This window comes from Perna viridis, chromosome 15, assembly GCF_037379345.1.
Source record: "Perna viridis isolate PV_CMFRI_1.1 ecotype Kerala chromosome 15, ASM3737934v1, whole genome shotgun sequence".
In the NCBI taxonomy this organism is placed as follows: Eukaryota; Metazoa; Mollusca; class Bivalvia; order Mytilida; family Mytilidae; genus Perna; species Perna viridis.
In genome coordinates, this window is record NC_142459.1 from 4277128 (window position 1) to 4297998 (window position 20871).

The 20871-nt window shown below is 32.8% G+C and overlaps 1 protein-coding gene across 2 annotated transcripts; it reads left to right on the plus strand.

Annotated features, from left to right (window-relative positions):
• Nucleotides 1–6464: 6464 nt before the first annotated feature.
• Nucleotides 6465–19448, plus strand: LOC148596634 (uncharacterized). Of its 2 annotated transcripts, none has more exons than XM_088564499.1 (6): nucleotides 6465–8390; nucleotides 8663–8992; nucleotides 11076–11552; nucleotides 12516–12574; nucleotides 15284–15325; nucleotides 17434–17622. In XM_088564499.1, the coding sequence occupies exons 1-5, from the start codon at nucleotides 7877–7879 to the stop codon at nucleotides 15299–15301; spliced, it is 1398 nt and encodes a 465-aa protein (XP_088420625.1). In that variant the 5' UTR covers nucleotides 6465–7876; the 3' UTR covers nucleotides 15302–15325; nucleotides 17434–17622. The 2 variants fall into 2 exon arrangements, with proteins under 2 accessions (XP_088420625.1, XP_088420624.1); XM_088564498.1 differs by having other exon boundaries at nucleotides 6478–8390; nucleotides 15237–15325; nucleotides 17434–19448.
• Nucleotides 19449–20871: the final 1423 nt, after the last annotated feature.

The following is a 20871-nucleotide window of genomic DNA, read 5'->3' on the forward strand; positions in this document are numbered from 1 at the left end:
TAGTGAAATTAATATGAAAATCAATAAATATCTTCAGTCAACAACTCTCTGGGTACAATGATGCAGGGTGTTTGTTATGGGTACAATAGTGCAGGGTGGTTTGTTCACGGGGGTCAATTTTGTTAAAAGTAGGTACAGGGGTGCAGCTGGGTGTCTTCCTAGAATGCCAACAATTTTTTATGTTACGGTTTATTCCTCGAATGCCAACATCCTTTGATCTACCGACAATTTATCTGTACGTTTCAATTTTGTTGGCGGATACCAAAAATTAGGTACAGGGGTGCAGCTGGGTGTCTTCCTCAAATGCCAACAATTTTTTATGTTACCTATTTTTTGAATGCCAACAAAAAAATTTCAATAGATGTTTATATTATAACAATAGGTGTTTTTGTAACAATTAAAATGATTTTATAAGTATTTAACTGTTGAGATTAATTAGTGAAGTTGGTAACGTTTTATACCTTTTTTATATGGAAAACAACCGATTTTTAAAGATGTGTAAGAATATAATAAAATTGAATTATTAAAAAGTAGTAAAAATACAATAAAATTTTAATATAATTTAAACTTTTATTCTAAGAAATGTATAAACTATACACAAAAATATCAAAGAAATTCAGAAATTTAACATCAATAAACATGATTTCAAACTCTGAACTTTATATTGATGATTTATTTCATTCTTTATTATTCTAAAGTTTAAACTAATTAATATGAATATATTTTTTTCTACTTTTCATGCCTCATGTGATTTTAAATTATAGTAATGAGTATAGTCCTTAAACCATTTACTGCAAAAACAGATCTTCTACATTGTGTTGCAATTACAAATATTTTATTTAACTGAACAAAAACCTCATACTTAGTAACTATTCTAGTACTAGTATTCATACATAAAGTAGAATGATAGATTGAAATTTTTCAAGTTATTGGACTATACAAAAATAATTCAAAAGTCTTATATTGTGCTATACATATACATGTATGATTTTGTGAAGAAACTGGAAAAAGAAAAAAGAAAAAAAATTAACAACTGGAATAAATATGAACTGAAATAAATCACTTGTAATTTACTTATCTCTTAATTAATATGAATGTTTTGATAAGCATGCACCTTTGTTGTGATAACCACTGACACCTATTCCTTGAATGCCAACAAAATTGTGCAGGTAAATTGTCGGTAGATGAAAGGATCTTGGCATTCGAGAAATAAACCTGCAGCTGGAGCTGGAAAATAACACCCCCAATTCATATATTTGTCTAGCAAGAAAATCCGTCCCATTCGTATATTTTTCAGTGCAAAATACATAAACATTCATATATTCTACCACATCAATTTGAATTGACAGAAGATAAGGGAAGACAGTAATTGAAGATTAATTGGTGATAATATGGCAGTTTGTCTTAGCAATAAATTATACATTTAAATTGTAGAAACATGACCTATTGATATAGTACAACTCAGAAATGACAACCCATTCACATAAAAAAAATAGAACATTTATGACCCAATCATATATTTCAACTCTAGAAAAACTGACCCATTCCAGCGACACGACTGTATATACTGGTATATAGGAAGTAACCCCCACCCTCGTGGGTTTGTTCTGGGTACACTAATACAGGGTGGTGTATTCTGGATATAATAGTGCAGGGTGGTGTGTCCTGGGTAAAATAATGCAGGGTGGTGTGTCCTGGGTACAATAATGCAGGGTGATGTGTTCTGGTTATAGTAACACAGGGTGGTGTACCCTGGATACGATAATGTAGGGTGGTGTGTCCTGGGTACGATAATGTAGGGTGGTGTGTCCTGGGTACAATAATGTCGGGTGGTGTGTCCTGGGTACAATAATGTTTCAACATCTCCCAATCACATATCCGAGATTGACAACTCAAATTTTCAGTGGTCAACACCTAAGAATGATTAGGTTAAGATAATATTGAGTCGAAGTTTAATCAATGCAATTATACGAGAAAAAATCATGTCTTAAACAAACAAAAACATTTATTTCTTAATTCATTATGACCATTTTACTGTTCGAAAGGATGCCAACGGTCTATTTGAAGTGGATAAAAAAAGTCCTATCACCTGATCAATACACAAAGTCATGAACTTTAAACAATGACTCTTAAACAATAACATTCTCTTTTTGTAAAGTTGCTATATTTTCTTGAATAAAAATTCCTAACGCTTATACCTAAGGAACAATCACATCTATTTTTATTGAATTCTGTCCAGTAGTTTCAAAGGAGAAAATGTTTTAAGCAATAACATTAAAAATAGCCACAAAAATAAGATGGAAAAAGGGCAGTTAGTCCAACATGGCTGAGCAGACCAACACGAACATTTGACCATAAATACATCTCGTCATGATGAAATTTTACTTTGTCAGAATTTGGTTAATCCTAACACTTTTGAAGATATATGTGAAAAACTTTCCAACTCTTTCGTTATATTTTTAGTAATGGTGGGCATGGTTTTTGATGGATCAAAATCCCCACATCAGTTCTATGCAGAACACCCTAAGAAACATTCATACCAGGTTTGGTTAAAATTGGTCCAGTGGTTTCAGAGGAGAAGATTTTTGTAAGAAAAAAACATTAAAAATAGAGAAAAAGGGCAAAAACTCCAGCATGGCTTAATAGATTTAATGGAATTTTGACTCAGATAGATATCATGCTGAACCTTTATCTCCTGTTTCAGAATTTGAACTACCGGTTTTGGAAATATTTGCAAAAAACTTGTCAGACCCCTGTGATCCATTTTTAGTAATGGCGGCCATGTTTTTTGATGTATCAGAAATTTTCAAAGTAATTCTATGCAGAACACCATAAGGAACATGCATACCAAGTTTGCTTCTAATTGGTCGAGCAGTTTCAGAGGAAAAGAGTTTTGAAAAATTGTAATCAACGACAAGGACAACGACGCCAAGTGATGGCAATAGCTGACATGTCTATAAGCTATTACAAGTAGTTTATTCATTTATTTTTAATCTGATAAAACTAATCTCTTTTAAAATATTCTTACTCATTTTTACATCTTGTATACTAATCCACTCATTTAAAAACATGCTTAAAAAATAACAACTGGTAAACCTTAAAATAAAATTCTTTACTCTCTGTATACAGGTCCATACTTCCTGTCCAGATAATTTATCTGATAATAATTTTGTTAATTGCAACTTCATGTCTGACTGACCAGCTGCTGATGTTCAGGTCATAAATCTGATCATTTTTGACCCACAATAAAACCTCACCACTGAATGCTGAGCCTTCAAGATGCTCCGCATTTATTAGTGTATACTTTCCGTAGAATGGAAGTGGCAATTTTTTTTTTTTTTTTTTTTTTTTTTTGGGGGGGGGGAGGGAGAACCAGGGGTCTATTTGGTGTAGCAAACAGTCAATTGACATTTATACCATTATTGATCAAAGAATAAATGTGTTAAAAGTGGTTTAATTTTATTATAAGCAAGGCGACACTTCCTACAATTAAAATCCCAAGAAAATCACACATGAATTGTTATTTTTCTGTTTTTAACTTACCCCTTCCACAAACTATGTCGGTTAAAAGCTATGTTCTCTTTGTTTTTAATGTGCTGAATCTAAATAAAGCTAATATAAACTGTCGTAATGTTTGACCCTTTACAAAAGATATTTGACACAGGAAACAAAATGTAAACCCTTCTTAAATGTCATAAAGTTCCCTCATAGAAATGCTTTTTCATAAGGAGCATTTGTTTTTTTAAAGAAAGTCAAATAAGATGCCTTACCAGTTTCATCCTCGCTTTGGATCCATATCCCCAAGGACACCTTCCATACCACCAAATGTGTGCCGGTACATAGTGCTACAGCTCCATTCTTTTATCCTGGCCTCCTTTTGGCTTTATAGTTAACATTGATGTCAGACCATCAAGAAATATTGAAGTTAACAAGCTTTAATTTGGTGTGATGATTATTGCAAATGTCAAATTTATCCCAAGACATTCTCATTGGCTTTTAAATGCACGCACAAAGAGAACATAGTAGTTAATTTGACAGTTTGCATGAATATTTTCAAAAAATCCTGAAAGAATGTCAACATATGAAAGAAATAATTATCATGCAATTTCTGGAAAATTATACCATCAATAAATATTCTTGATTCATTATTAGGTCAACAGTAATGCTTAAATCTGCTGTGCAAACACGCACCATAAAAAAAAGGCTTTCCTAGTAAAAGGCAAAAGAGTAATCAAGAGAACCAAGGTTATAGTGGTAAATCAAAAGAATGTAGTCCACAGACAAAGACCAGACATGGAAAACATACATACACAACAAAGAACAAAAAGTAACTAAAATCATACATACAAAGTAACAAATGCAAATGCGCAGCTCGTAAAAATATTTTCACTAGTTAAGACAGGGAGTGTATTAGTGTAATACAAAAATAAGCTTTTCAAAAAACCTTGCACACCGATATCATTTCTATAATTTGATTCCAAAATGCCAGAAGTTTGTGTTGTAGGTCCTTTGAGATTTACAAAATCATATGTAATGCTATTGAAGGAATTGAGGGTATTCACAACTTAAAGAGATAGACCTGGCGTAAAGGGACATAACTCTTAAAATCAGTGATATGTTTGTATCATTTTCAATTTCACCAAAGCCTTTCAAGCTTTCCTTAGAAACAATGAAATAAGTTCAGTAACTTTGATACTTACACGAGATTGATGTAAATTGTTAAATACAAACATTCCAATGATTTGTAGGAGTTGTGTCCCTTACTCTTGGTCTATCTCCTGAAGATAGTCCACAAAAACAAGTTTGCATTGTTGGGCAGTATATTTGGCTTTCACAATTAAAGTGACTGGCCCAACAAAGGCCTTTAAAATGGCAAAATAGAATTTGATCAAACTTCCACAATTTCTTTATCACATAATGCCACTTTGTAACACTCATTTCATATTACCATCTGGATGATTTTTGTGTGGTTTCTTGATGCAATACATTGACTTTATGTCATTGGTCAATGTGGGTGGGTTCGTATACTATTTCCCACCTCCTATGAAACCCCTATATAGAGTTTAATAAATATTTCAGAATTCGTTGGTATATAATGCCATTATGCACTTCTTATTTGGTTTCTGGGAAGTGGGTGGGGGAGGGGTAAGTATCATCAAGAAACCATAATTTGCTCACAGTTTTACAAGTATAAATTTTTTTTTTTATCAGAATATGATTGTGCCATGAAGACACACTTCTATTTATAGAATTATTGATTTACAATTCCTTGAGTAAGAAATAAAGGTAAGAACCACCAAATGTTCATTTCTGTAATTTTCCAGCTGCTATCTTTTTTAGCTGACACTCTTAATAGAGTAAAAAAAGATCAGAAAAGATGACCATGAAAAAAACAGACGGGACAAGACAAGTAAAATATTGTTCACTTTTATCAATCATCTACTGACGCTGTCAAGACAGTGTAGGGTCAGCATGACCAGGTTATCCAATAGGATTGTTTCGAAGTCAAAAGTCAACAACTAGTTGAAGGATATGTAACCATATTTATGATTAGTGGAATATTGTATGAGTCCTATGTTATAACTGGTTCTGGCATAGCCCAGTGCAGAATAAATTAAATTGGACATCTGAAAGGGAACCAGTGCATGTTTTTTTGTAGTGAATCTACAATGTAATAATGCTCACAAATCTTGATCAGTGAGCAATAAAGTACATGTAACTATCATGTATTGTTAATTTTAATGACCTTATTCTTCTCAATGAATGAAATTTTGCCCATAGCAACATGGCAGTACACCATAAACAAAGATTTCACAGGCCGTTAACAACAGGTAAGTGAAGCGTGTTATATCAAAACAGTTTGAAGGCACACACAGAGCACAGCTCCGTCCATCAGTCATATTACAATAATGTACACTACCTGCCTAATTTTACCTTTATGTTGTTTCATTTACAAAAAAATTAAAATTGTCCTGGAGACCCAATATTGATTTGCCACTCTCCACCTCACTTCCTTTTGTTGCAACTCCTTCTGCCATTGTTCTGACTGATGCAGAATGTCCTTGACTACCCTGTCAGGTCTTGCATGGATAGCCCATTTTGCTGGACTTTAAATTAGGTACACCCCTATTTTTGTAGGGTCTTTAATGTGTAACTTCCACCTATACCTGTACCAACTTTTCCCCATATCCAAATAATGTTTTACTGAAATAATCATTATTACTGTACATTATGAACTGAAAATTGCATAAGGTGTGCAAAATTTATTTAATTCATTTCTAGTCAAGAAAATGATGTATATTTTTTTCTAATATTTCTTGTTTGATTGCTTTTCTGATTTCAAAAGGTTTTAAGCTTGAAAATGTGTAACGGAAGTTACTGAACCATACTAATAATTGACTATTTCTCACATTCCTGTCCAAATTTTATGCTTTTCTGAAAACATTGTGTGGTTAAAACTTCACTTAAAGACTTTGGATAAAGTTTTGAAAGATTTGATATTAATTTAAAAAAGAAGTGATTGAGTTTGAATTTCGTACCGTACCTAGTGTCAATCCCGGTACCAGCAAAGTGGAGATGATCTCATCCATGATGAAAAAGAAAGTCTCATAAACACATGTATTAATGCAATTTTAATTTATCGTCAATGAATATTTTGAAAATATTATGTTCTTCTAATGTCAAATATGCATCACAATTGTACAGATAACAAAATTATCAGACTTTGATTTCTGGTAGAGGAATTTCAGGGTACACATTCAGACCTTTTGAAAGCAGAAAATTTATTAAAATCAAGGTTTTGAAAAACATTTTAAAAATAATAAATAAATAAAGCCTTGCCATCACATCACTTGGTACAAATGTTCTAACTTTCAGCTGGAAATATTGATTAATAATGAAGAAATTGGCAAAATAGTGTTTTGGACTAGGGTATAGGGAAAAGTTGGTATGAGTTACACATTTTAGACTCTACCCTGATTTTTCTATTATAATTAGAAATTTTATAATTAAACTTCGTACTTAAGTTCTTTGTGATCTAAACAATAAAATGGAAAACAGTAAAAAAAAAAATGATCATGTAGCTCCAACAATAGCAAAAAGGGAATTTTAATGGCAAAGGTAAATCACTAAATGCCAAAATTCACGGACAAGAGCCAGGAACATGAAGCTTAAGCCGGACCCAGAAGACAGAAGAACTGTCAAATAGTGTATGCGTTTGAGAGTCCAATGGCTGTGGTTAAGTGAATATCCAAAGGTGAACTGCAAATTTAGTCTTAGATCTTGACAAATGATAGAGTTAGAAATTTTGTTACCGAAGGTGTACGAATGTGCCGAAAAGTTGATGCTGAGCCAAAATGTGTATGCAAATGAAGAGTTCTCTAGCCAGGCGTAGTTCCCGGAATTTACCATGTTTGATACCACACGACGTTAGTACGCAGCTTTACTATGTATTGTTCGACTTCGAGTCTCAATGTTCCGTTTCTATTCGGTATTCCACTCTTCTCCGCCAAAGGTAGATTTGGTACTAAAGGCATGCGTGAAAATGCGAACTACAGTACTTCCGTTTGGATTGTTGTTTGGGCGGCGAAACTAAAATTATTTCTTTTAAAATGTCATTTCGTTTCAGGACACCCCATAACACAATGGTTGCCATTTTTTAAGAAACCCGCAAGGTTTTGACCCTTTCTGGTCTGTATTGGGGGTGTTTTGTTTGGGCAACAGCTTGATTACCCTGTTCTTCTACTCGAATATCATATTTTGAAAAAAAATCGTCGACTTCTGGCGTATTATATAGTGTGCACCGTATGTCACTGTGTGCATATCAATACTGTCTCTGGTGTTTAGATAAATCAGAAGGGTATCAACTTACACATTTATGTACAGAACAACTAGGGACGTTTCAAATTTAGACAGTTGTGGAGAATCCGATACCAATCAAAGCCCAGAGAAATGTAGTTTAGACATATTCCAATATTTATTGGCTAAAATGGCAGACAACACCGATGAAGACTCTGATGTTTGTCAGGATATTCATGAAGACAGTGATTTGATGGAAAAAATAAGGCAGCTTGAAAAAGAAAAGGAAAAACTATCACGAAAAAATTCAGAAAGGTCACGTTTGGAAAAACATTATAAAGAACTTAGCAAATCGGTTAAATCTCTGAAAAATTCTTCAAGCATTAGTTCAGGGTATGGATCCAGTAGTCCAAGTCCAGGTTCTCTTGACAAAAATAGGCTTGCTGAATCTGCAACTAGTGGTTTAACCTCCATGTTGAATGAACAACAGGCAAGACTCAAGAACTTAACAAGCAACAGATCTGCCTCAAACCGTAATGATCATGAAAGTCCTGAGGAATCTGAGTCTGATGAAGACAAAGATTCAAAAAATTGTAAGTGGGAGATATTAGTAAAAATACACCAGATAAATCCTACTTGATTAATATCATAGTTGGTAGGCGATATACATGTATTATGTAGTTGATAAGTGCTTTACTATTTCTCACAGTAAAACAAACTATTCTTTATTATCCAATTCTAACAGAATGTTTGCCAGAAAGTAAAGGATAAAATTTGTAATTTTTTTTGCTACACGTATATTGTCTTATCCTAGGATTGTTTTCAAATTGTCAGTAAAATGTAATAACATTTTCAATTTTTGCAGTGGATAAAGTTATGAGCAAAGAGCACAAATCCAAGTTACAATCAACCAGAGATACACTGGTAGAGAGTATGATCCCTGATGATATCTTCAATGATTTGATTGCTAACAAAGTTCTTACTACTGCTGATGTTAGTCGCATCAAAGAAAAAAACACAAGGGAAGCTATGAATGAGGAACTGTTAAACAATTTGGTAAGAAGATCTGATCGTGCTTTCTATGAATTTGTGAGGTCTCTGAGAAAAACTCTTCAGGGATACCTTGCAGATTTACTGGATGATCCTATACCGAAAATTCCATCCAAGAAAAGACAAAAGAGAAAGAGACAACCAGGTAGAGTATTCAATTATTTGAATTCCACTGTTGTTTTATACAGATGCATTGTGAATTCACTTTAAAAAATCACCAGTCCTTAAGTCAAATATACATACATGTATTTTTGTTATCAGTTTTGACTGTCCCTTAGGATAGTTCTGTATTTCTTGTTCTGACTGTCCATTAGGCTAGTTCTGTGTATTTGGCTCTGATTACAGTGTACTGCAGGTTTTTTTCCCGGATTTTTTATAGCTTTGTAAATTAAGAACATTATAGCAGCAATCGTGAATATTTTTTACATTTCCTGAAATATTTTACCTCATAGTATGAAGTAATGTAAAGAATGAGATGCACAAGTTTTACTGGCTGTCAGGATGTCATGATTCATTTGCTATCTCATTTAAATGTACATGTATGAATAGAAATATTTGTCAGTGTCTCTACAAAACAATGAATATGAGAATTTTAAACTTCAGAATATTAATTAAAAGTGTGGAAGTGTAGGAAGGAGTTTACAAACTTCTATTTATTATATTACAACAATAATGTACATGTACATGTATATCAAAGATTTTTATCTTAAAATTTGGGATGTGGTATGATTGTCAGTGAGACAGTCATCCACCAAATACCAAGTAATGAACAATTACCAGTAAAATTCTACAGGTCAAGATATGGTCTTCAATGATGGGCAAAACTCATACCATACAGTGACCTGTTAAAGACCCAAAAACTATTCACAAAAGACAAAAATCCACTTACCGGTAATTTATAGAAAAAACGCACAACAAATAACAATCAGTAATTTTTCTAGGGTTAGTAGTTTTAGTCATTGAGTAATCATTTTCTCAAATGAGTAAAAATTTTTCCTGGATTTTGACCCATTTTAGTCAAAATTTGTGTGTGTTTATACCAAGATGAAATTTTGACAGAAACACTATAACAATGAACATAAAAAACAATGACAACCAATGGACTACAGATTCCTGGCTTTGGGACAGACACAAAAAGAATGTTTCAGGGTTAAACATGTTTGTGATTGCGCAACTCCTCCCCCTTACCTGGTAAAGTGGTGGGAAAAGACAACAATAACACGAACTATAAAAATCTGTCAAATTTTGTATATGTAGTTTACAATAAGAATCCTTATTACATGTACATGCAGGTATTATTTTATGACATAAAACACTTTGTGTACTAAAAAAATGGCTAAATACATGTATCATTCTTAATTCACATGGCCTTCAATCACTTTTCAAACATTTAACAGTTGTATAATGGTATCATGATGTGGTTGTTATCAGTAGATTTTTGGTGGTGGTGCCTTAAACGATTTGGGAATTGGGGGCCAAAAAAAGGAAGAACTATCATTTTCCTGATATTATGTGGACGATAACTTGACCTCACATTTAGTGGTTTCTGTAAGCGTCTCCACCTACAATGTACCTTTCATTTGCTTTTATTACTTTGTATGTATGATTTTAGTTACTTTATGTTCTTTGTTGTGTATGTCTGTTTTCCATGTCTGGTCTTTGTCCCTGGATTACATTCTTTTGATTACCGCTATAACCTTGTTTCCCCTGGTTACTCTTTCAATAAGTCTGAATTTCCTCGGACCCTGCAACCCTCTTCTTATCTTTCCAAATAAAAAAGAGGAAGGTAGCAGGATCAAAGGAAATTCTGACTTATGCCACTGTTGTTCAGTGAATGTTTCTAATACAAAGCAGATAAAAAAGTCTCTTCAGGGTGAATAGTAGGAAATTAATCTTCTTAATCTTCTTAGTCACCTTTAAAAGACAAGATTTCCATCCTTTGTGAGGATGTGTCAACAGAAGACTGAATATTGACTGACTGCTTGATTACTTTTTTTTTCATAATACACACTCTACAAAAACCTATATAAATGCTTAGCAATATTGCTTTTGCACATGTGCTATTTTACAGGCATATGTAAAATTTGTGCATGAAAATGTAGCTTAAGTATGTTTTTGCATTTACATGCAGTATTTGCACATGTGTGAAAATACATTTGTTAGTAAAATTGTGGATATAAATAGGGCTTTTGTTTGATTAAAAAATTTTTTTTTTAAATGTTTTGCAGGTGAACTGAACATTAATGTTGACTGCGAAGATATTGGTCCACTACCAAATAAAAAGAAACCTCTTTGTTCATGCCAAGAGGTTGAAGAACAGATTCTGATCATGGCAAAAACAGCATACTTAGCAATCAGACGAAGGGACACAACTCCAGCAGCTTTTGAACAGTTTAAGAAAGAATTGTCACAAACTAATGATATTTTAAGAGAGAGCATGGAAGTGATTAACACCCTTAAAATGTTATGTGAACATGGGAGAACTATGAATAATATTTCTAATGGGAGCATTAAATTTTCTCTTCTGTGTCATTCAATTGATGGGGTCAATGATCTGTGGGCAAAGTACTCAGATGGACAGTTACAGGATTCATTTCAGCAGGGTCTTGTTACCAAAACTTTATTAAAGGCCTGCCATGCTAAATGGGTCAAATTACGAGTGAAGATTGCAGAGGAAGAATATTTACAGTGCCTCAAGGAAATAGGTCAGTGTTTTATTGTTAAGTAGCTGTGTTAATAAAAATCCGACAGGAGGTGATTCATGCGTGTCAATAACCCACCTAAAATCAGACAGGAAGTGATTCGTGCATGTCAATAACCCATCTAAAATCAGACAGGAGGTGATTCATGCATGGCAATAACCTACCAAATTCACTTTTATTTCTAGTTCAGTAATGGTTACAGACCACAAAATCAGTCGTAGTTTTTCATTTGGTTCTTACATTTTTGAGATAAAAATTGTATAGATTTTGTATGAAATTGGAACTTTGCAAGAGTTACTGTTCATGATTCGGTTAATTATAATGGGAGATCAGTGTATGGTTTTCTCAAAAGTACAGATCTGAACATGGAAAGGACTATTGTTATTCAAAAGTATGGTATACTGTGAAAGTACAATTTTTCTTGGGGTACAAAATTTCATGGTTTTCATGGGTAGGCAAATCCACAAAATTTGGTTCCCAAGGAATAGGAGATTCCCATTCATGTGTATACTGAAAACTTCAAAACCACAAAGTCTAGAGTCCATGAACTTGTGTTTATTCCCTGATCCATGAAAATTGGTATCCAATACAAGTACTTTCACAGTATGTAGACCATTTGTTTGGTGGGTTTTTCTACACCATGAATACCTTGTACATGTACATTAGGCAGTGTCTGAGTTTTATTTGGTATAATTTATAATTTTATAAAACTAATAATTACTATGATAATTGAGCAAGATCTTTTTTTTTTTGGAGGAAAAGTTCATGAGATGACAGTTCCTTCAGACCTTATGGATTAAAAAACACCATTTTGCCTCAAAACTAAAATACATTCTTATCTGTAAAAGAATAAAGTTGTTTGCTTCTGCCTTCAAATATTATTGGAATGAGATGTTTTCTTTACTGCACTGTTGGAGCAGACTTCATGTAACTGCATGTATGACCTGAAATTTAATGTATTTTCAGAGCATGATCAAGTGGACCATCCCAGTAATAATAATAATAACAGAAGGAGAAGATTGAGGGTAAGTTTTATTATTATTATTATTTTTTATTATTATTAAACTATTTACCAGATTATCAAGTTTATCCTCTTACATGTACATACATATAAGCTCACCTAGCCTAAAGGTTCAAGTGAGCTTATGCCATCACTTGGCATTCATTTTTGTCATCATTAACAATTTTTAAACACCTGTTGACAGAACTGTTATGAAGATTTTTTATCTGTTGGCAAACATATGGTGGCCATTACTAAAAATAGACAGTAGGGGTCAAGCAGCATTTTTTTTCTTTTGAATCTTTCAATAAACATTTGGTTTTGACAAATTCTAACTTGGGTTAAAGAATTCAGTATAATGAAATCTACCCACAGATATTTTCGTGAAAATCTGTGGACCTTTGTTGGAGTTATTGTCTTTTTTTTCATTTCTTGTTTGCTTTTTTGGTAGGCATCTGTCATTGTCATCATCTGTCATCTTTGTGAACAATTTTTCAAGACACAACTGGACCAATTAGATCCAAACTTATGATATCTAGAACTAATGTGATGATTTTATATCTGTAGGTTACTGTTACAAAAAAAACGCATAAGGGTCAGCTGTTTTTCACATTTTTCTCCAAAGTCGTGTATAGGTATAGCGAAATTCTGACATACATCAGAGTTAGAAATAGTAGTCTGCCCAAGACTGGCTATTTTTTTGGCAGAGCTGGCTAATTTTAGCAAAAATTTATGTAGCCATATAGCAAATATATTGAAAAATTGTATTTAGGACTGGCTAGAATTTGAGTGAGTTTCATACCCTGCATATATACATGCATGTAGGGTTAAAGTGTTTAGCATGATGAGATCTATCCATGGTCAATTTTTATGAAATTCTTTTGGTGAGCTATTGTCAGTGTTAAAAATCTCCTCTGACACTACTGGACCAATTGGAATCAATTTTGGTATGAATGCTTCTTAGGGTATTTTGCATAGAACTAATGTGGGGATTTTCTTATCCATATACAAACACAGCCAATGTTATTAAAAAATAAAAACATATATTTATAAATTTGTAGAGGTCAGACAGCAGGTTTTAGCCTATATATACAACAAAATGTACAAAAGCATTACATGTAGGTTGAGCATAATTATAGCATAGGTTTAAAGTGTCCAACTTCAGCATGAGATATACATGTACTTGTGGATATATTTTCGTAAAAATCTGCTAATCCATGTATCAGTTAAAGACCTTTTCATGTATTGTTTTGCTATTTTTAAGTCACGAATAGTGTTAGCGACTTCTTGCACTCGTAATTTCTGTATTTAATATTTGCATATGATTTGCATTAATGTTTAGTTATATGCCACATAACCCAGCAGATCTTTGCCGTGTTCACCGCCACAGCATTACAGTTCTAGATTCATACGAGATAAAAATGTACCTCTTATATATCATACACGTGTGTTCTGCGTGTGTTTATTGCATGAATGAGAACGGGAAGTTTACATGCAATGATCAGTTAGCTTTGTACATTACCCAGTTTCCAATTCAGGCACTGAGGCTAGTCACAAGACTTTATAGGTCATATGCATTAGCACGCCCAATATTTATGAATATTCATTGCCAGCTGCTTAATCTGGTTCATAAACTGGTTCCCTGTCAATATCATAAGCGACCCAAAAATCCCTACAACGTACCTTTTTAAAAACATATCATACACATGTCTATGCCTGTTTTTTGCTTGTATTAGAACCAGAAGTTTACATTAAAAGATAAAATGATGAGTTAGCATTGAATTTATGTAATATTACCCAGTTTCCAATTCAAACACAGGTGTTCGTTACAATTGATAATATAAAGGTCATATATTATCAGTACACCGATTTCTATATACAGCCATTCGGGTCATAAAGGTTACGAAAGAGTACGCAATAATATCAAGGGAACCAAGATTTTTGCAGAATTCCCCCGATTTTACAGCATATCGCATTTGTACCATTTCGGATGTTTAAAGTACATGTACATGTGTATGTCAAAATCTTTGACAGTGAATATTTGACGATTAGCGACTTTGAAGACTTCAGTCTTTGATTAATGTTATTATTTTAAAAAATCTTCACCTCTGTAACTACTTGATAGAATTCACCAAGTTCCTGTGTTTTGAAACTTTTTTGTTTTTGTGCTATTTTTAGTGTTAATATGTTTAAATGTGTCAAAGACTATTATTGTGTCCACACTTATTCAAAGTTCATCTGAGTTTGGTCATATTATGCTGCACACAACCAAACTTATAATTCCAAACGATACCACTAAATGATTTCCGTTCTTAAGGTGATTGAGTGATTCAGACTCTTAAGAGCCTTTAGTTGGTTCCAAGTTGCACTATGTGACTGCAAATTCAGATTGGTTCTTATACAATGTATGTTCAGGATTGATTTGGACTTATCAGAAGTTATCCACCATTTAACATAAGTTAACAATGTTAATGTAGAAATAAATTTTATTGCTTTCCTTTTATATTTGCTTTGCCAAGATTCATTGAAATAATTTTAATTTAAAATTAAGTTATATTTCAGTTTGATTTGTTTTGAGGTTTAGATTTAGATAAAAAAATCCTTCATGATCAGTCATCAAACAATCTGTCAAATAGATTATCTGGTATATAGAAACTGAAGATACATGTATAATATAAACATTGTAGAGTTCCTGTAAGAAGTCATCAGAGAACTGTTTGTCCTTATCTTATAGCTATATACCAGAAGATGAACCTAGGCGAGCATTTAGAGAATTGTAAGTATAGTATCTACTAAACATGTCGCTACATATTTGTTACACCATTGAAGATTTGATACAAGCTCTTTTGGAGAAAAATGTACAATATTTACATGAATCTGCTATAAATATTGAAGCCGTGACCTTTTTCATCTGTTGCAAATAAAATAATGCCAATGGATACAAAAAAGATAACAATTTAATGTAATAACTCTGTATCCGTGGTTTTAGATTTCATGACTTCCAATGTTCCAGAAATTTAAATAGATATCTTTACTTGTGATATTTAGAATTTGCCCTTGGGAGTTGGTTGTTATGTGATTATATCCCTCTAAAATTTGATTGTTTTAAAGCGACATTGTATCTGCTGTGAAAGTACTTTATTTCGTTGATTATTATTTTTGTGGATTAGGTAGGAAACATACCTTCATGGATTCTTGAATTTGTGGTTGAGAATAAACACATCAACGGGATTCTCTTTTTTGTTTGAAGCAAATTTCGTGGTTTGGCTTTCTCACGAAAACCACAAAAATTGGTATTGCACAAACAGTAGTACTTTCACGTTAATATATCTGTCATGTTCCTAGCTGTAAGTAAATCATTATTGTTAAACTCCTAGTTAAAGATTAAAGCTATAAAGCTGCTATATATGACATTGTGGTGGCCGACTCAACTGTCAGTCCTTTAGGCTTTCCTGTCAAAATGGATGATATTATATTCTTAAGAAGGATTTTACAGGTGAATTATATTGAATCACTATTGCATGTTTTATAAGTCATTTGATTGCAGTTAGTTTCATATCGTAACATCAATTTTCACTTGATTGAATTTGACCATGCTATTTATGAAAAATATGAGACCCTGCCAGGTGAGCAAAGCATATGTCCAAAGGAGGTAGTGCAGGTAACTCAGGGTCTGTATCAGTATTCACAACAAACCAGAAACCTAAAGTCGAAGGATGGTAAAAGTGCTTGTGGACCTGTAAAAATTCTACTTACAGGCCAGTAATATCTATATTTTATGAAAAACTTTCAAAACATGGTATGGGCCTGTCTAAGAATCAAATAGTTTATCCCAAAGGCTGTTATAAACGCTTATTATTACTTCATGGTTATTATGTGTTTTTTAGCTCACCTGACTGACGGCCATGTGAGCTATTGCCATCACTTGGCGTCCGTCATCATCGTCCGTTAACAACATTTCAAAAATCTTCTCCTCTAAAACTACTGAGTGGAATTATATGAAACTTTGCACAGATGTTCCTTAGGGTATCTAGAATTAAAGTTTTATTAGAAAGATTTTTGATCTGTGCAAATACATGGCCACCATAACTAAAAATAGAACATAGGAGCCAGACAGTAGTTTTTCACGTATATCTCCAGAACTGTATAGCCAAATTCTGACATAGGGTAAAAGTGTTCAGCATGATGAGATCTATCTGTGGTCAAGTTATTTATTTTAATCTGTTAAGCCATATTTTCAATGTTTTTTGCTATTTTTACTGTTATTTCTTTGAAAAATCTTCTCCTCTGACACTAATTGACCAATTGGAACCAAACTTGGTTTGAATGTTTCATGGTATCCTGCATAAAACTGATTTGGGGATTTTTGACCCGTCAAAATTCATGGCTGTCATTACTAAAAACAGAAATAGGGGTCAGACCGTAGTTTTTTGCACATTATAACTCAAAAACTGTTTGGTTTTGTCAAATTCTTTCAGTTGCCGAAATGATTCCTATTATAAGGCCTACAAAAGTCTCCAGGGATCAAAGTTGTCAGTCAACTGCTTGTAAGAGTTATTGGCCTTGAAAGATAAAAAATGACTTTTTTCAGTTTTCAGCCAATATCTTGAAAACTATAATAGATAGGAAGAAACTGATCCTTATGATAAGTCCTATCAAAGTCATCTTGAGTCAAAATTGTTAGACAACTTGTTCAATTTATTGCCATTGAAAGACAAAATTTAACAAGGTTAGCGATTCAGGCTCCTAGGAGCCTCTTGTTTTTTCAAAATCAGACCAAAATATTTCATATAAACAAAACCCAATAAGTTAGATTGGAATGAAGTATTTGTTGATTGATCAGTATAAAGATCAAGGTCACTTAAGTTTTAATGATTTTTTTAGACAAAGGAATCTAGGGTTTGGTGATGAATGTTGTGGAACAAAGAGAGCCAGAATCACCACAGCATGTGAGACAGTTACTAACTTACCACAGAGGAACTTACTCTACAGACTCAGGTCTCAAAATCAATCATAGTATTAATATTGTTTTATTTATTGTCAATCATGTCATGAATAAAATTGGAAGTTTCATTGAAAGGTTTTTACATCAAACTGCACAAAAATGTATATCAAATGATTTTTATGATAGAAAAAATGTTAACTGGTATGTCCTCTGCTGATAAATAAGACATATTTATGTTCAGTGTATACTTATAGATGGAGTAGATTCACAAACACTTGTTTCAGGCCTATTATTTTGTGTCCTGTGAACAGTGGTAGATCCAAGGGGATAGTACAGGGGGTTTGCTTCCCTCTCTATTTTTGCAAAATTTGTCATTTTCGTGTGTAAAATTGACAAAAAAATGGATTGTATTTTTATATCATTCAGAGTTATTTCCCTTAATTTTAAATTCTCCAGCACATTCTATATTATTTATATCTCCTAAGAACAAGGGTTATATAAAATGGCACTTGTTAATTTCTGTTTACTACTGTATAATGTTTTAAATAAAATATCAATAATAAAAATATGTGGTCTTTCCAACTATGAATCACATTTTGCATGATTCTTATCTGGAGTGCTACTGAAAACAATACCTGAATCCAAACAAAAATTACAGGTTTTTTGGTATTTGATGCATAATGACTTCACCAATATCTGCTTCTCTGTAGTTTACAAAGAATTTGTATGAGAATGAGAGGTTATGTGGTAGTTTTCAATCCAAAAATATAAAATGCAAGCTAGCAACAACAAAATATTTTGTCAGAAATAACGATGAAGAAGGCTGGTTTTTTTTATTAATATCAAAGAGTTTAACACATGCCCTCTATGATTTCTACATAAAAATATCTTGTGAAATAAGCTGATTTTCCATAGTCTGTCTATATTCTAATTTACTTAATTTTCGTCTTTATTTTAATGAAATACGTGCATGTACAGCAGATGTGTTTACTTATACAGAACTTGCATATTTTCTACAGATTTTGTTTCCAAATTATACTCTACGGATTGTGAATATTGCCATAGTACCTTTGTTAAAATTTCAGAAAGTTCAGGATTTTAGGGATCATTTTCATCTAATACTGTGAAAAATACGGATTGTCATCATATAGTATAAACAGAAATGGTACAGCAATAAAACTTTGTTTTTAATGAAGACACATATTTTACAAGTGAATTATGAATTTGGGAGCTATTTTTTTTTTTAATCTCTGAACTTACCCGTTATGTTCTATCACTTTTTAGCTTTTATTAGCTCACTTGGCCGTTGTCCGTCATCGTCATACATTAACAATTTTTCAAAAATCTTCTCCTCTGAAACTACTACGAGGACTAATATGAAACTTTGCACAGATTTTTCTTAGGGTGTCTTGCACAAAATTTGTGTTTAGATTTTTAGTCCGTCAAAAAACATGGCCACTGTTACTAAAAATAGAACATAGGGGTCACACTGTAGTTTTTCACATATATCAGTTTAAAAAAAAAAGGATAAAGGAATGGGAAGGATTGGAAATTTTTCCAGTTTGAGTAGATTGTATTCGTGTATACCAGAATGATCAATCTTTGTTGACCAATAGAAAGCATGGAATTGTATAATTTATATATATCTTAAAACATTTCTGTCCATTGCCCCATCCAGCCACTTAGATAACATTCATTGTGTTTTTAGATGAAAATTTTATGAATTGCATGAAGCAAGAAGAAAATATCATACATGGAAAATGTTTGTATTTACAATTATTTTAGTGATGTTGATGGTTCTAGTGGGTTTTACACTACACTTGAATATGTCTTCTGAAATCAGCTGATGATATTGTTTTGTTACTATGTTCCATTTATATTTTTATGTGATTTAAAATATTTATATTGTAATGTGCTTTGTTAGTAGTTTGAATTATAAATTACATAAGTTTTATATTTTTTGTTACTCTTACTATCAGTGTATCGCCATCATAGGCTCAACAAAACAATAGTATCTCCATCACAGGGACACATACATAAATACTATCAGTGTATCGCCATCATAGGCTCAACAAAACAATAGTATCTCCATCACAGGGACACATACATAAATACTTCCAGTGTATCGCCATCATAGGCTCAACAAAACAATAGTATCTCCATCACAGGGATACATACATAAATACTATCAGTGTATCGCCATCATAGGCTCAACAAAACAATAGTATCTCCATCACAGGGACACATACATAAATAATACAATGGTATCTAATCATAGGCACACAGTATAATAGTTTCTCTGTCAGAGGCACATAATGCGATATAATCTCTGTCATAGGCACACATACATAAATATTATAATATATTATCGCCACAATAGACTCACAATAGGATAGTATCTCTGTTATAGGCACACATACATACATGTATAAAATACATTAGCATCTACATCATAAGCTCTCAATACAATATTTTCTCGGTCAAACATAAATATTACAATTACATTTCCATCATAAGCACACAATACAATAGTATCGCTGTCATAAGCACACAGTCAAAAACAATACAAAGGTATTGCCAGTAATAATTAATCTTGTAGCAACATTACTGTAAAAGATGTCTCCCAGTACAGATAGTCAGGGTGTAGGTAAAAAATTTGTGGGACAATGAGTAATAGGTAAGTGGAACAACCAGGAATTTCAAATGACCAATAATCAGGAATTGGTTTGATTGCAGTTTTGCTGAGTAAATTTAATGTATAATATAATTGTTGACCAATTACATCAACAAATAATTTGATTTCTATTTTAAATTTATAATTTCACTATCCCATGTTTCAGCATTTGCCAAGTCACAAAAATAGAACTTTTAGTGACTAAAATATGAAGCCACAGAAAATATCAAGAGCACTCTTGATTTTCATTCTAAATGCAACAAGTTTGAAGCTACGATGGCTACGTACTGGATTTATCTACTTCATTATTGTTTGTCTTGTACATAGTTTTGGTAGTCTGCTGTTGACCTGTGTTGACTTCCGGTGTTTAGCTGATCTGAAACCCCGTTTTTCAACTGGACCATGGCTACTTCATTGGCCGCTTGCTGTCAGTCTTTGAGGGAAGATGTTTATAGATGCGATAGTGGGTTCATCTCCTGGACAACCATGTACTATCCATGCAATGTACGGGTGGTTAAAAGTTACTTAATGTGTTGGCTGTTAAGTCGGAATCTTATGTAGCAGTAGTTATAGACGAGACATGGACAGAGTAATCAAGGGAACCAAGGTTATATCGGTAATCAAAAGAATGTAATCCAGGGACAAAGACCAGACATGGAAAACAGACATACACAACAAAGAACATATAGTAACTAAAATCATA

Coding starts and splice junctions, on each gene's coding strand:
- LOC148596634 (XM_088564498.1), top strand. CDS start 7,877: ATGTACAGAACAACTAGGGACGTTTCAAATTTAGACAGTTGTGGAGAA. Junction 11,553..12,515: donor ACAGTGCCTCAAGGAAATAG/GTCAGTGTTTTA, acceptor ATGTATTTTCAG/AGCATGATCAAGTGGACCAT. Junction 15,326..17,433: donor AGGCGAGCATTTAGAGAATT/GTAAGTATAGTA, acceptor TGATTTTTTTAG/ACAAAGGAATCTAGGGTTTG.